This window comes from Neodiprion pinetum, chromosome 2, assembly GCF_021155775.2.
Source record: "Neodiprion pinetum isolate iyNeoPine1 chromosome 2, iyNeoPine1.2, whole genome shotgun sequence".
In the NCBI taxonomy this organism is placed as follows: domain Eukaryota; kingdom Metazoa; phylum Arthropoda; class Insecta; order Hymenoptera; family Diprionidae; genus Neodiprion; species Neodiprion pinetum.
The window spans coordinates 16,586,594-16,604,111 of NC_060233.1; the positions used below are offsets into that span (position 1 = coordinate 16,586,594).

Consider the following 17,518-nt stretch of genomic DNA (forward strand, 5'->3'; position numbering starts at 1 on the left):
ATGTTACGTTTCTTCTTACTGTTGGTGATCCAATGATGATTAACGTTAACATCACCTAACATATTATTCAGTGATATAAATCAATAAACATGCAAAAAATTTACCTATAAAAGGTAATTAATCCTGTAAAACAGTGGTTTTAAGTCGGTTTTACTTTTAATCTTGCTAAAAATTATTCAAAAATAAAGTTCGATCCTTATATTTATGTATTTTCTTTCCTGTGTTTTCATCTTGCCTGTTGAGATATTTTTTATTTCAAGCCAGGCGCATTTTGGGTATGTATTAAATAACTGTTTATACTCGTATAGACATTTCGTTGGACAAGTTATTTCGAGCTGTGTATGGGATTGAAATATCCACTCTGTAAAATTTCGCTGGCCTATGGAAAAGTTCAACGACTACTGTTTCCTGCACCCTATTATATTTGCAACGCGTGCTTTACGAAGTCTAAACCTATTACACCCATCATGTATTATACACTTATTTACCTCGCCACACAATGTCCGTGTCGAGTGCGTTGATCTTCCTTTCTATCCTCCGTCACTATATAATCTCGCTGATTATTGACATCAATGCTTCCACGCTCGTTGGAATCACGAATCAGTCGATGACATTGCGCACGGAAGAAAAGGATACCTGACTGACAGTAATACCACCACTATACATGGTTGTTGACGATGTATTGTCAATGGAAGTAAACTTTATCTCTGTAAAAGTAATATTATTTTTCACATTAACAGGTTGACTATAAAGCACCCAACGAATATGATTGAGTCAGCGTGGTTAGTTGGAAAGATTAGGTACTGATGCAATTTTTTTGTTTGTCAATGTAACATGGAATCTTACGTATTTCGAGTAATTGAAGTGTAAATTTTAATAAATAGCTCAAAATTGTACATAATGATTGAAAAAAAAATTTCGGATTCGAGTGTTTTTCGTTTCTTTGCATTTTCTGAGAACATTTACCCTAGTAGGGTATTTTTTTTTCACACCATCAGAAAGTAGAGATTTGAACGAACAAAAAGCCCACCGACTTTTTCAAAAAAGCAGATATTTTGACGTGAGAATTTTCGATTGAAAATTAGGGTGCTTTTTCGATATTATGTCAAAATAAGGTGAAAAAATAGATATTTTAAATCAAAAAAATTACAGTGTGTTTGGGACATCAAAAGGTAAGTTTTCACCAAATATCGTGAAGAAAAAAATTTCTTTTGTAAAAGATAAAAATAAAAAACCAAAAACTTGGTTATTTGAATTTTTCACATAAATTTTGAGGTTATGTGAAAAAAGTGTAAATACAAAAGTTGTAGATATTTTTATTACCTGCAACTTTGCCGTTTAACTTTTTTCCATAGCACTTGTAGTTTTGTCGGAAATCGAGATAAACCGTTTTTTACCCTTAAAAACTCACCCCCTACCACTTCCCGACCTCAGATCGCCCGTAATTTATTTCTCCTTTGATTTTTGGTATATTCTCTTCCTTCTCCAATGGGTTTCATCCTACTATTATTTTTTTTTGGTTTCAAAAATTATCGACCCTGGTCTAAATCGTGCACACCAAGTTTCAATTTCGAGATAATCGCGTTTAAAGCCTCGGCAAGGGAAAAACGACTAGTCCTCCACTTTCTTGGGATTTCACTGGGCTTCTACACTTGTCGCATATGAGAATGTCGGCTAAACAGCTATTATTGAATAGAACACTTACCTCTACACATGGTGTCTACATATACCTGCACCCTGGGCACCAAACTGCGCAGAGGCGAGTCACACTCAAAGGCTCCCAGGACGTCATTTTTAAGAATCGGTCGAAATCACTAACTGCCTCGTATTCTACAGTTTCCAAACTACAAATTTTGGGGGAAAAAAAAAAAAAAAACGTCTCCCTCGTCTCGTCACTCTCCCACGATCCTTACAGTAACCTCATCATCTCATTTCTATCGTCCTATTTCCATTCTGGCTCACGCCACTCGCTTTTTTCCGACTCTGGTAATTCTATTCTCCATCATTTTGCGCACCTTATGCGTACTCCTCTTTACATCAGATCCATTCCTACTACAACGTTCGACACGATCACTTCTATTTCAACACTCAACAACCTCACGTATAACTTTTCTTACCCTTATTGTGAACTACAAACCCCGTTTAAACCGTTCCACAAATTCTTCAAACAAATATACACTTGATATATCAAAAATCCAAACGGTTATTCAACCCTTATCCTAACTACTGGTTGTCCCCTGACGTAAAAGCGAAGCCGACTCACGCTGAAACGGTCGAAAAGCGCACGTCGTTCTTGGGGCACGAACTTTACACGTACCATGCGTTTGAATCGAATCGGTGAGACTAACGTCCGAATTTCCCCGTGTGAGTCGGAAATAAATCTTATAAATAAAAATAAAAAATACACCGACCCATTTAAAAAACCAAACCTGGACTTCGTACCTCCGTGGCACATCCGCTTTGTAAAAATTCGAACGCGCTATGTTCCGTCCCCTTCAAACCCTTACAGCTCTCGTCTCAAACTTTTGTTGAGATTTTGCTTCGTTTTCGAGAAAATCGCCCTGGTCACTTTAAATGCTCCACCCTGTATACGCAAAAAATGAAAATTCTCATATCAGACTAATTGTTGAGATAAAGTCTTCCAGTTTTTCCCGAATCTGTGGAGGCTTTAGGTTGACAGAGTATATTTACCTGATCATTACTCTAACATGGAACCGCTACTGTATCTAATAATGTTAGGACAAGTTTTAACGCTAACGACAATGGATATGTATGATATGATCTACATATACTAATTTTACAGCAGCGACGAATCTCAAATACAAATGACGTGATCTTACGCCAAGTCGGTAAGAATGGCATTTAAACACGCGAGCACGGTTTAGTATTTTTGTAATAGAATTCCATTAAATTAACATTAAGAAATAAAATGCTTAAAATACCTATCTCAGAATCCATCCTTTGACGTCGTTGAAAAATTATGTATAGATAATTCTCGCTCAAGTCGAGAAGGTTTGACATCTCTATTCAGACTTGACTGGAATTTTTTCTTCGATTTACTATTTTCAACGTAAAACTAGACCCCAGTGCTTTTTTTTTTTTAACTTTTGATCAACTTTGGTTGCATAAGACAAGTATTGGTTTCGGCCAAAAATTACTTTTTATAATTTCAACGAATCTCTAAGTTGTCAAACGTCTAGCGTCTGAAAAACAGGTTTTTCTGGTTTGGTTATTTTTATTATTATTATTATTATTATTTTTTTTTTCTTCTTCTATTGCCTCATTTTATTTCGACTAACCCATTAACGAAAATATCGACGAATCAGCATTTGATAACGTGTAACATTTTTTTACCTTAAAGATGACCTGCTCTGAGACAAAAGTTTTAAAACTATAGAATCCGGATTTCACACTCAGTTTTCAAAGAAAAATAATTCTAATTTCTATCGATTTTTCAATTTGAACACAATACTGAATATTCCCAAAATACGCCATTATGATTTCGTTGTTAGCAAAAAAAAAAAAGATAAAAGAAACTTGCTTTAGATTCAATACAGACTGAATTTTTCTTGATTTAATACGAATTTCTTGGTTCAGGTCTTCGGATACGAAGCTGATCACCGTATACAAAATTTGTTCATATATGTCAGTAAATTTTTTTCATACCTCTTCGTTCCTCACTTTATTGAAAATCTGATTCAAATTAGGTGCAGCAGAGAATTGTCAATCAAAACTATCGAAAATGAATTTAAATGACAAAAACGGAAAATTCTTGAATATTTCGTTAAAATTTATTCCTCCTGACGTTCACGAAGAAGTTTCTCTTTCCGCGTTCTTCAATAAATGTGAACTTGTAACGATAGAAAATGTATTGATAAATACCAATCGATACACGATCTTTAAATGACATTTCGTTGTTTCGTCTCACTCGGACTCGAGTAGCCTGATTCTCTTTATTTCGACAAAATGAAATGACGGAGGAAAGAGTAATCCAGCAAATGAGCTACCATCCATCCTCATGGTTCTTCTATTTGTTAGGCGATAATGAGTTTTCTTAATAACTATTAATCATTTCAGTGATTTTTCTCAATCGTTAATGAATATAATGACATAATCGAGACTGGGTTGAACTAAAGTGAAACAAACGCTTGTACAAAATTCAAATTTTGATATTCCATTGATTTTTTTTTTTTTAACCAAACACAGTGTTTCCCGTCGATTCGAAAAATGCTGACGCTCAATTAATAATAAAAATGCATGCGTGAATGATATTAAATATACGTATATCTATGTACAGTTTATATATAAATATTTCTAATTCTAATTATTGTATATAAATATCTATCGTAACACCAGATCAAAGTTTTTGATTATTGCAATATTTTCTCCCCATTTCGACAATAGCGCTCGAGACAAAATAAAAACGATGCATTGATTATTCCTCAATTGCGGAAGCTCTGTACGAAAAGCTGTCGGAGGTGAAGTCGCTTCACGTTTAGCTATAGAAATAAGCGTGTTGTTCGAAAAATTAGTTCTAACTTTTATCGCACCGTCGAAAAAAATAGAAAGTACCAAAACGCGAGAAACTAATCTACTTTTAATCTAATCGATTAATTTTGATTTTTGCATTATTAAATTTGATCTTCTTTGTTCCTCGTTTATTCTCTCTCCCTTCTTACGCGGTTTCGATTTTTTTCTCTTCGCTTTTTTGAACCGTCGAATGATCGCGATTTTCGCATCAGCTCAAGACTTCTTCGTGACTTTGAAATCTCGCTCGTCATTGGAATTTCGAAAATCGCTCGCCAATTTTGGAATCAGAGGATTTATAAACGGGCGAGCATTCGCCATTTCCCGAAATTTTGCCAAGCTTTTTCCGCCCTCGGAGGTCGAGGCGACAGGAATTTCATCGAAAGATCAGCTCCGCTTGTTTTCGCAACTGCGCCAGACTCCTTAGCGCCAACCGAGCTTCGAAATCCCGAGGAATCCTCATCCTCGTCTCGCCGATCTCGCCGATCTCTCCCAGCCATCCGTCGTATAGCCCCAATCTTCTTTCACCATGTCGGCCAGCTTCTCGCCGATCATAATTACCGGGATGTTCGTGTGCGCCGTTGGAATCTCTGGAATTATCGATGCGTCCGCGACTCTCAGCCCCTTAACGCCGTAAACCTGAAAAATGACCTCATTTAGTTAAAATATTCCATTTCTTTTCATCTGTGTGATTATAGACATGATTCAACCGATATGTTCTCAAATTCATCCAAAAATTCTTGGAACGTTTGCCAATTTCTGTTCAGAAACTTGAAGAATGGTCGAAAGTTTTCGTTTCATCTACCCGAAGTTCGAAAATTCAAGTTCTTGCTGATATCGCGATTCGATGACAACCTTTTTAATTGTAAGTGGAGAATCTAACATACGAATATGGGTGGCTATTTACGATTAGGAAGTGGTGAAATTATACGGCTGGATGTCGTATTAATTCGAGTATTGAAGTTATTTTTTGAGAGTTGATTGTTGATGTCATCTGTATCGAGAGATGATGCATTTTTATACTAAACAACCAAGAAATAAGACACTTTTTCCGTATTCTTATGACCGCCAATCTCTTGCTTGAAAAATCGAGATTTTCGTTGAAAATAATATTAATAATAAGTATGTTAATAAGAAGTTGCGGTAAACTTGCACAAAAATGAGAAACGTCGGGATATAAAATGCAAATGTAACGTCTCACAATAGCGTAATTTTTTCCCTCTTTTGGCATACACCGCGGTATTTCACGGTCAATATTCGTCATACAATCACGAAAAACAACCAGTTATCACTTATGGCACAGCACCGTACGTACGAATATTTGATCCAGGTGCAAACATCATCATTCGATAACTCTCCGTTATTCGTTGTTCCTAATTATTGCCTCATGTAACGTGTAAGTTTATAACTTAGTAGTCTGTTTTTCATTTTAATGGAAGGCAGACTTAAATCTTAATTTCAGCGGATTCGATTTTTGAAAACGTATTTTAACATCAGATAATCATATTCCAAAATTCGTAAAATGATATTGAAGAATTCGAAAGTTACTAAGTTTTACTAAGAAGTTACTACTTTCAATGTTCGCTGTCTTAAAACTGGTTGTGAAAAATATCGATCAAAGTTACCGAAATATTGTTGAAATGTTGACAATTGTACACGAAGTACCCGTTTCCATGTCTCTTTTCTACACTCCGCGCACGCGCAGTCGTAAACTAATCTTACATTACGCGACCACAACCTCAATTTCATACTTCGTGAAAAAATTACGTAACACGCTCTTGTTGTATATAAAGCATATTATGCACGGATTCGCTGAATTAATCTTTTCGTCGCTCGCAAAATTTGAAGTTGTCACTTTATTATGGCTTTGAAATGACAATATATCCGTTCACACTTGAATCTGTGAGAACCTGTTATCGAAACTTGAAGTGAGAATAATGTAAATTAATATTCCAGTCAAAAGCACACAACAGGTTTCATTTCCTAGAGTATTGCACTCGTTGATGAATTTTAATCGGAGTGAAGAACGGTCAATATTCTGGCGAATAAACACTCCTAGAAGTTTATGCAAATTCCGTGATCCGTAGATCTTTTAGTCTTCTCGTTAGCGTATTCTTTAATTTTTTATTTCAGTCGCAGAAAATTGCAACTTCATGCGAAATCAACTGTAAAATGCGTGTAAATGTAAGGCCATTGAATACCAGTTCGTTTTTTTTTGTTTTTTTGTTTTTATCATTTGTTGTTAAACAGATGAGCAAAATCTTTCTTTTTGCACACAAGGTTGATAATCAGCCATTCGATACCACCTGCATAATGTAATTTCAAATGGTATTTTTAAGAAGCTGTAATCAACTCGGCTTTGACGAGTCGTTAATTGCCCGTTCATTTCTGCAGACGTCCGTATAATCTCGCTAATTATTGACATCGATGATTCCACGTAGGTTAGAATTACGATTGACCTTAGAGTCGTTGTGTTCCGTCCAAGTCGTGAGAAAAAAAAAAAAAAACAAAACGCCTTTTCTAGGCAAAAACAGATGTTGACATAACACACTTGACATTGAAGTCAAACAATCAGGGAATGCTGAGACTTGAGGTTTTTCTAATCAAAGGAATGACAAGATTCTGCTTTGGTTTCAATCGCTGTTCTGTTATGGACCATGTCGGTCTTTATGGTCTGTAGTAATAGTTGTGATCGATTTATGGAAGAATTATCTTCCTCTGACGTACTGTGGTCAGAAACCCTTCGTATCGCCGAATTCCTTACATTTGCCTGCCCATTGAAAGTGCATAAACAGGAATTTTCGGATCCATAGACTATTCCGACGTTTGCCAACGATGACTCGACTTTTCGACAATTTTGACACTAGTGAAAAATGATGATATCCCGGACTAGTTGGACTGAATCGATCATTTAGAGTAAAAAGTTCGATTAGTTCCGGTGTTTAGACAGCACGCGTATAAGTGTTGATATTGAAAAACTAATAGATGACAAAAGGTTGAATATACTTGAGTAACGCGACCCCTCAGCCTTGGTTTTAGAATGAATGCATTGGATTTTTATTCGTTGAAATATTATTTAAGTCAGAGAAAATTTTAGATACGGGATTTTTTCACGTCGAATTGACAAATCAAAAACCATCATGATTTCCATTCTGATCGGCGTTTTTTTTTTTTTGTGTCACTACTTCCTGTGAAATACTCTTGACTTTTTGAGATTTTTTTCCAACCGTTTGTGAATTTTGAATACTTTCAAGTTCAAAATTACGTCCTTACCGATCGTCGTGAAAAATTTTCACCAAAATTGGTATTGGTAAACTTTTTTTTTCTGTTGACTTCAGTTTTATCTTTTTCAACTCCAAATTAACGGAAGCAATACATGAAAACGAATAAATATCCCAATGAAAGGAATCATATCAGAAAAGGATGGGCAATAGCAATTGAGCATTTTGCAACTTGAACATCCGGTTTTTGGTATTTTTTTGTATGTCACGTGCGGCACATTCTAGTCTATATAATAATATTCTGTTATGTATCACTCACGTAGATACAGTAGTAGAGTAAAATCTTACCACTATTACTTTTACTGAAAAACGTTTTACTAGAATTTTTGAAATTTTTTTCAAGGTAATCGGTAACTCCGCAATTCTGAACTAGAGTGATTAAAGAAAAAAAGTATGGAAAATTAGAATAGTGTATCAGAGAAAGTACTGGTTTTGATTTATCAATTTTACGTTAAAAATCCTATATTACAATTCCTACTTGCAGTATTACGGCAGCATTTATCGAAGGGGATCCTGCGAATAGAATATTATAATGTAACTCTTTAAGACTGTCTTACTTCATGTGTTTTTGTGTAAGAATTTACTACGGATCGCTCGGATCGTGGTCATCTCATGAAATGTTAATCACATCACGTTTGACGCCTTTGACCGCTTTCTTCGAAAACAATCGTTGCTGTATGCGAGACAAAAGTCGATGAAATATTTTCCTCTTGCGAATGGCGAGGTTATAAGAAACATCGGAAATTTCGAAAACAAGGAAAGGAATATTCTCAGAATAAAAAGAAAACAAAGCGCTCACCTGAAGTCTGGGATTAACGACGGCGGTTGGATCGCCCGGAGGACCCATTTTAGCGGTGCCAGAATGATGGTAAATGGTGAAGGTGAGAGTGCGGGCGGCGCATTCCCAATAGCCGTCCGAGTCGTAGGTAAACCTTTGACATCCGGGAAACCGGACGTCGAACTGCCTCGAGCCGAACTGCCGCATGGCCTTCGTGCGAGTCACGTTTTGGGCGGCGCGGATTCCGGCCACCATGACGCGCACGTCTTCCGGGTGGCTCATGTAGTTCGGAATTATTCTCGGCGGGGATCTGATGTTCCTGTTCCTCAGGAGGATCTCACCGCGACTCAGCGGTCTCATCAGCATCGGAAGAATGTTCCAGGAGTGTCGATTTTCGATCTCTCGATAAGTCCGGGACCAGAATTGGTCAGATATTCCGAATCCGCGACGGACTCCTTGGTCGGAGGCGAGCGAGGCACCTTGGAAGAGTAACTCGACGTTTGGCCAGCTGCCTTGGTCGTTGGGTGTGTCGGTGTTGAGGAAGGCCAGAGCTTCGCAGCCTCCCGGAACCGTCAGAGGGCCTTGACGATTGGTCAAGTAGTCGGCGATGTAGGGTTTCACGGGGTTCATTATGTCCCTGGTGATTATCGAGGCGGGCTGATCGACGAGGGCGATGAAACCGCCGTAGGCGATGTGGTCCATCAAGTTCTTGCCGACCGGCGCGTCCTTGACCAGCGGAATCCCGATGTCGGCGAGATGCTCGGCCGGTCCGATTCCACTGAGCATGAGAATCTGAGCGGAGCCGATCGTCCCGGCGCTGAGAACGACTTCTCTTCTCGCCCTGACGGCGAACTTCCGGTTGTTCTTGTAGAACTCGACGCCGACGGCCCGTTTGTCTCTCGGGTCGACGAGCACCTTGCTCACCAGGCTGTTCTTGCTGACGAACAAGTTCCTCCGAGTCTTGACGGGGTGAAGATAAGCTCTGCTCGTGCTGACCCGCGATCCGTTGGCGGTCGTCGTCTGGATGTAGGAGAATCCGGTCTCGGTCCTTCCGTTGTAGTCCTGGATGTCGAAGCCGAGCTCTTCCCCGGCCTGGAGGAAGGCCGTCGCGAGGGGCGTGTGGAAGGTCGGATAGTTTATCGCCATCGGGCCTTCGGTGTTGTGCATCTTCTCGTCGACCCTCAGCCCTGGGATCCCGATGTTCTCCATCTTCTTGAAGTAGCGAAGCACCTCGTCGTAAGACCATCCGACGTTCCCCAACTCCGCCCACCTGTCGTAGTCCCGCTTGTCGCCGCGGGTCGCGATCATGTAGTTGAGGACGCTGCTGCCCCCCATCACCTTGCCCCGCGGCCAATTGCACCTCCGGTCCTTCATCCCCAGGCAGTAGCTGTCCGAGGGCTCGGTCCGGTACTTCCAGTTGACGTCGTTGCTGAACTGCAGGTAGTTGACCAGCAGTGGAATGTCCATTATCAGATTCTCGCTCCTCCCGGCCTCGAGGAGCAGCACCTTGAGCTCCGGAATCTCCGTCAACCGACTCGCAATGACCGCGCCTGCGCTTCCGGCCCCTACGACGATCACGTCGTACTCGGCATCCGGTCCCGGCGTCATGTCCGGTGGTTCGGCGTGCTGGTAAATTTCGCCCTCCCGCAAAAATTTCACCACCCCAACCGTCAGTGAAGAGAGCGTCGACAGCAGTGATCGGTAGTTCTCGTTCCCGCTGATACCGGTGTAAATCCGTCGAGGCAAGGCCTGACCTTCCGCACTTCGATACTGCAGGCACAACGTCGCTATGAACACCGCTGCAGCAACGACAATCCGAAAGCTTCTCACTGCCATCGTCACCCGCATGTTTCGTGAAGAATTCACCAGCGTGATATGTGCTCGGGAAAACACATATCCATCGTATTTATATACAAGGCCGCATCCACCTTGGTGCCCGCTTACAGTGCGAACCTTTTTCTGTGATACTTGATTCGATCCCCAGTAATTCCCCTTTACCTCCCTCTCTTCCTCTCTTCCTCCCTCTCTTCCTCTCTCCTTCTGCGCCGTTTTAATCACCCGAAGTCTCATCCGCCGGGCCGTAGAACTCTGTGATTCACGACTTCTTCGACCACATTGTGGTCTCTTACATTTATTTGCTTAAAAGGATACACCGATCACGATACTGTCTACAAGAATTGCTAATTCTGTTTTGATTCTTCGCCTCTCTTGCGGATTCAAAATTTCCGTCTTTCCATTCGATTTTATAATATGTGTATCGAATACCTGATTACTATTCATTATATCCAACCGTTCGTTTCATTGCAACATGATTTTACCTTCTGTCAGCGCATCATATTAGATTTAATTTTCTTGACACCAGCATTTTAATGACATCAGCTCAGGTATATTTTTAAATTGCGTTTTTACCTCCAGATTTTGTTGTGCGCTTCCTATCTTGCATCAAATTATGAATGCAGAAGTTGTCATTCGTGTATACACTTTCAGAATACTTATCAATTCCCAGTTTTGATTCCTGAGTGAAAAATATCCCAATGATTGTCTTCTCACGAAGTGAAATTGCGTACGAATTTTCTTAACGATACAAAATTATCACAAACAACAATGGTTCGATTTCTTTTTTTTTTTTGGGTCCAATTTCGTCACATATACCAGAGCTCAATGGCACGATATGAATAACGTTCGGAAGTATTGCTAGCCAAAATCATAATTTGCACAGTTGACAACCTTGTCAATCTCTGGTTCTCTAAACTTGTTAGGCTATCTTGTTGCTTTGTCCGAATTGGAAGAGGAAGCCGTATAAATTTGATTAAATTTGATTGAATTCGTTTTGTTCTTCCTTTCTTTGTATCCGTGTTACGGTTTGACGTTCTTTTTTGTTGAATATAAAAAATTATGGTTTCTCCACTGCGAGGCATTAATAAATCTATTCTTTACGTCAGAATATGTAGCAGCACGCTGATGTCGGCATTAAATTCTGTTGTGTAAACTGGTTATGGCTATTTATAATTCATCGATTCTTTTCTGTTAATGGGTTTTTCCTTTACCGTTTGAATCTGAACTTTTGCTTGCTACGTGTTGTATAAAACCAGTTACACAGCGTTCGATTAATCAGTTCGAAAATTTTTAACAACAACTGTCGCCTTCTAACAATAACTACAAGATTTAATCATTTATCCACGATTCGGTAAAAAACTATTTTCTTTCGTTAGAAGTGACCATTTTTTACTATCGATCGTAATTTTTTTTCTTCACGAATATCTAGAATTTTAAATCTTCAATCGAAGTGGAAACTTGAATATAATGTAATTTGGTATTCACGAAAGCAATCGGTTGATAATATCGCTCGTTACAATGTCGTGTCTTGATTGTGGTAATCGTTGGTATTTATTAAATCGGTTTGATTTTTAGTCTGAATGAAGAAAATTGTTTTATTTTGAAAGTCGGATTTTCTTTACTAAAATTTTTTTACACTTCTCCAATCGTGAGCAAAATTGAATTGAAAAATTATTAACATTATTTCGAAAAAAAATCGGGTTCTTACCAAAACATCACTTCAAATTACGCAAAGTTTATATTATGCAGAAATGAATCTTTACCACGATAAATTATCGTAAATAATTTTTCTCAATCTTACACTTTTGGTTAAAACGTCAACAAATAAAAATCAAATCAAATAACGAGAAACTTTCAGTGTTTTAATTCATAGGAAATAATTAGGCGAAGAAAGTTGATAAAAATATTCCACGTATTGAAAAGTATAAACTGGCGAGAAGCGTGAATTATATGCAACTCGTCGTCAGAATGCGTTCCTTAATAAGGATGAAGTTAGTAAAGTCATTGTAACGATGTATGCGTACGAAAAGTCGCTACTTCGCATCTTTAGGAGTGTCCGAGACTTAGTAAATCATTATAAACGAAAGATACTTTGAATTTGAAAAGTCAACTCCTTGAAAGCCATTTTTTAATTGCCCAATGATAATGATTTTTTAGCCTAAAGTTTCGTTCCGTTAACGTTACTAACTTCAGCCTGATGTACCTTACAATCGGATTTCAAAGTGATGAAATTCGGAACCGCATGAATAATCAAATAATCGTAATATGTTTGGTATAAAAATGATGAAAACTATAGCGAAGAGCCTGCGTCACGTTGAAACCCGAGATGCCGAAATATTTCATTGGAATCGTATAAAACCGTTTGTAACAAATTGCTTGAAATGATAATCGATTATTCCGACTGCGAAGTCACGCAATGAAATTTAATTGCGTTTATGCGTGTCGAAAAGTATCTAAACGTACAATTTCTGTAATACAATATTCGCAAGACTGAAAGGAGTCTTTATTTTTTTATTTTTTATTATTTTTTTTTTTTTTTTATCACTATCAACGAAGTTGGCGAACGCTTTTCAGGGGCAGGCGGTGAGATGGTTCGTTCTCAACTAATAAAATTTAAAAAAGGAAAGAAAAAAAAAAACTTCAAATCAAAGATTTTCGACAAATTACTAACGTAATATGCACCGTTTGTCATCTAATCACTCTTTCCAAATGAAATGAATTGTATTTCGTTATTACCCAATTCCGAAACAGTATCTTATGAGCCTGTGACTGGGTTCTAATTCTCCTCACCAACCTCCTTAAGGTTACGTACTACTCCCTTCCTTACCGACCGAGCAAGCTGATCCTTTTTCTTCTAATACCGAATAAACAAACGAACGGTGCTCCGTAGAAATTTGAACCCTTTCCGTTCGTTTGTTTATTCGCTGTTAGAAGAAAAAGGATCAGTTTGCTCGGTCGGTAAAGCGGGGAGTACTGCATAACCTTAAATAACAGAGAAGGTGATGTTTTGGTTCCGTTAACATTGCGGTTTTATATGTAAAAGCCTGTTCATTTCTCGTAAACGGTTACAACTTTTTATTATTATTGGGCTTTTTCGCCGATAACGTGATTATAATGTGTTCTTCTGAAAATCATTATAACGTTACTTTTATCCGTGTACTGTTATAACGGCTTGCCGTTCAAACTTTCGTCACTATGAACGTCAAAAAATGGTTATTTTTATTCGAGGTAAACGAAGACAGAGAGAGAGAGAGAGAGAGATAGGGATATAGAATAAAAATATTATGAAAGAGAAAGACAGAAGTAGCCCGCTCACTATAACGAATAACATTTCAGTTATCTTGTGTAATTTCTATTGTCATAATTTCTCACCTTCTCTACTGACAAATTTTGTGTCACACTTTTTTTTTTTCCAACTTATTCTTCTGCGAAGGAAAGTAGTTTTTCATTATATTTGATTTGATTCTTTTTCGCCTCAAAATTGATACCCTTATTAATAAACTTTACGATTGGTATTAAAATTACTACTTTTTTTTTTTTTTTTTATCACACCGGATGAGATTATTTTCGGTAATTTTTATTTTATTTCTTCGATGTTTCGTGGCTTTAATTTGCACTAAGACATTTTTTAGACTCTTAGGTTCCTAAATAATGTAACCATTATGAAAAATTAGGCCGACTTATTGTTTGTTTTTTTCTTTTTTTTTTCTTTTTTTTTTCATTCTTGTAATAATCAATTTCTTTCGGAAACAATCGGCTATCGGCGAACGGATTGAGCCACAGTTCTGAAAATTTTCATTAATCTTTTCTATGCTTGGTTCTATTATATATATTTTTTGCAATTTTTTTGACACGCCGGTTTCAAATAAAAAAAAAAAAAAAACTTTCAACTTTGAGCAACTCCAAAACCCAATAACTCAATAATCAAATTTCACATACCCATGTCTTACGGTGCGCTGAGTACGTAAATAATATAATTTTACACGAGGCAAATGGCGAATGATTCCATATTCCGCCACTAGGTGGCGAATACAAACCCGCAATCGAAAATTAACTCTTGAATACTTATAATTAGAGCTATCGTCGCACAGAACTTTGTCTTTTCTTTGTGTTTTTTCCATCTGAATGGAAAAATGAGAAATCATGAAAAAAAGAAAAGAACTAGTTTCTTCCCACATCCACGTCGTTAGTCTTGGGACAAGCTGAAAGGGAGAATCAGCGCCGTATTTAATGTTTTATTTATGACTATTGAAAATAATAGTCGCTATCTTGGATCCACCATTTTGAATGTTGTCAATCTGACGTCAGATTCGTAATCAGCGACACTAAAAACCCCCGTATATCAAATTTGGCATAAATCGATTGATTAAAAAAAAAATGTTGTCCGCCATCTCGAATTTCGGAAATCTAACCTCAGATTCTTAATCAGCAGCCCCAAAAATCCCTGTACATCAAATTTGGCATAAATCGGTTTATTTTTTAAGACTTCATACATTAATTCCACTTGCTCACATAATGTCAAATTACGACCGTTACATGGCGATAAATTTTTTTTAATCTCTATTACATGTCAATACTTTTAACTATTTACTTATATCTGAGTCTACGCAAATGCCAGGATTTCATATTTTTATATTACAGTTTAGATTAATGCGGATGCTTAATTACATTCACACTTACATAAATCGACATTACCTAACGCTTGAGATGTTTATTACAAGTCGTACATGTAGGAAGTGAATTCCAACCTAACTGTATCAGACTGCTGTCTTAATGGTCAATTTTATTGGCATATTTAGTAATCGAGCACATGTTTACATTTTTACTTGCGTACTGGCGAAAATGTTTGAACTATAGTCTTGCCAAAATTTTATCGACCATTTAGACGATGTCCGAATACAGTTGGCTAAAGTTCTGGATGTCCGTTCTTTTGTTGGTTTTATTGTTTTTAGATATACGTATCATTTTCATGATAAGCCTCTCGTGCCAGTCGTTCCAAAGAACAAAAGAACGAATATCCAGAACCTTGGTCACCTCTATTCGGACATCATGTAAATGGTCAATAAAATTTTGGCAAGACCGTAGTTCAAACACTTCCGCCAGTACGCAAGTAAAAATGTAAACATGTGATTGATTTTTAGATGCGCCGATTAAATTGAATATTAAAACAGCAGTCGGATATATCTAGATTTGAAATTCACTTACATAAAAATATGAAATTCTGGCATTTGTGTGGGCTCAGAAATAAGTAGATAGTTGAAAGTATTGATATGTAACAGAGATTGAAAAATATTTCTCGCCGTGTGAGCAAGTGTAATTTAATTGATGTATAAAATTTTTAGTAATTTTATTCAAGTAAACCTAATGATAGTAGACGAGGCTTGCGGAAATGTTTACAGAAAATTTAAATGCTAATTATTATACGCATTTGTTTATCTTCGACATTCACCAACGAATCCAAATCCTTACAATTCACAACACATTGAAATCTTTCTTTTTATAATTTTTTCTGCGCATCGACTGTTAGTTTTTTCAAATATGAGTGACCAGACGCAGGATCAAACAACATAATCTAGAGGCCAGTAAGTTGAAAATAATTAAAAATCACTGAAATTCAAGCTGTAATTATGTACTGAAAATTGCTTGGAAATCAGCGAGACGTCGAACTACTTTCAACGTTTAGGAATTACTTTGAGATCAGTGGAGATCGAGCTGTCGTTCAATGTTGAAAATAAATTTTGAGAATCCATCCGCAGAATTCTTCAGAAAACTTAAAATAGCGCACTTGTAATTACAAATACGATATCAAGTCACGTGACCCAGACAGACTCGCATTGGTTTATCATTTTCTCAGTAAGGGTCATGTTTTTGATTTTGATCATGTTGAGATCGTGGGGAAAGAAAATAACCGGCATAAACGATAAATAAATGAGATGGGCCCATATTTATAAAAATAATACGGTCAGTAGAAAAACTTTCATCCAGAACTTGAGCCATTTGTTTATATTCCAGTATTATTTAAACGCTTTGAACTAGATTCGCATTATGTTGAATTTCCCGTCTTCACTATCGCCTCATGTCAAACAATGATGTATGGAAAAGCAGCTGTGATGTAAAAATAGGCCATCTTGGAATGACATCCTTGGTTTGTTACTTCCTCCTTTAACACCGAACTAGTAACATCATTAAATTTAAGTTCGCTACTTTTCACAGCATTCTTGGTGTGATTATACAATTTCTTAGCCTTTTTGATCTAGTTGTAGTAAGTTACATATAAACATTGAGTCTTTTTCACACTTGATTTGTGTGGTTAACCTTAAATCTAACCTCACTAAATACGCGGATGGATCAAAATAATTGGCCATTATCCAACCAAATAGTGGGCAAAAAAAAAAACATTTCTTATTGTTTCTTTGCTTTTCTGTAGTACGAAAAGTAGTTTGAACTGAGAAGAACTGTTTCGATGCAATATAAACAACGTAACCGTTTTAAGAAATTTTCTTGGACAGTGTCAAAACAAGTTTACCCGATTACGTGAGCACAAAGTTAGGCTTCGCAAGACTGGCCTCATTGAGAGTTCCGCTGTTCATCAAACAAATTCGAACTAATCCAATAACTACAACCAATTTGTATGTTTTTACTTAGTCGTTATCATTTTCATTTATTATAATAGTAAGCGAATGGCAGTATAAAAGTATAACAATACGAATTGAAATATTCGCGTAACATGATGAATGAAAATGATGTTTATGTGTTTCACAGTAATAAGTTCGTAACTAATTGTGAGTAAAAATGTACAAATTAGTCATAATTATTAGACTAGTTGTAATTGGTTTGATGAACAGCGCAACTCTCGATGAGGCTAGACAAAGTTACGCTACGATGTCTAGAAGACGTGGTTTGTACAAAAGAACGAGTGACAAATAAATTTTTACAGAAAATAGCGTATTTATTTGGTAACTAATCGAGAGAAAGATGTAACTATTTTTTTTTTTTTTTTTTTCTACTTTCGCGTAGCATTACGCCTTATGTAAGCAAGTCGGAATTTATTTTCGGCTGACAATAGACGAAAAATCAGGCATCTGGTCGCGTCTTG

At 37.2% G+C, this 17,518-nt stretch overlaps 1 protein-coding gene across 1 annotated transcript; it reads right to left on the minus strand.

The window, feature by feature from the left end:
- Positions 1–4,080: 4,080 nt before the first annotated feature.
- LOC124212712 (glucose dehydrogenase [FAD, quinone]-like) lies at positions 4,081–10,498 on the minus strand. Its single transcript, XM_046613063.2, has 2 exons — positions 8,608–10,498; positions 4,081–5,166 (listed from the first exon to the last, which is right to left on the minus strand). The coding sequence occupies exons 1-2, from the start codon at positions 10,432–10,434 to the stop codon at positions 4,987–4,989; spliced, it is 2,007 nt and encodes a 668-aa protein (XP_046469019.1). The 5' UTR covers positions 10,435–10,498; the 3' UTR covers positions 4,081–4,986.
- Between the last annotated feature and the right edge of the window lie 7,020 nt (positions 10,499–17,518).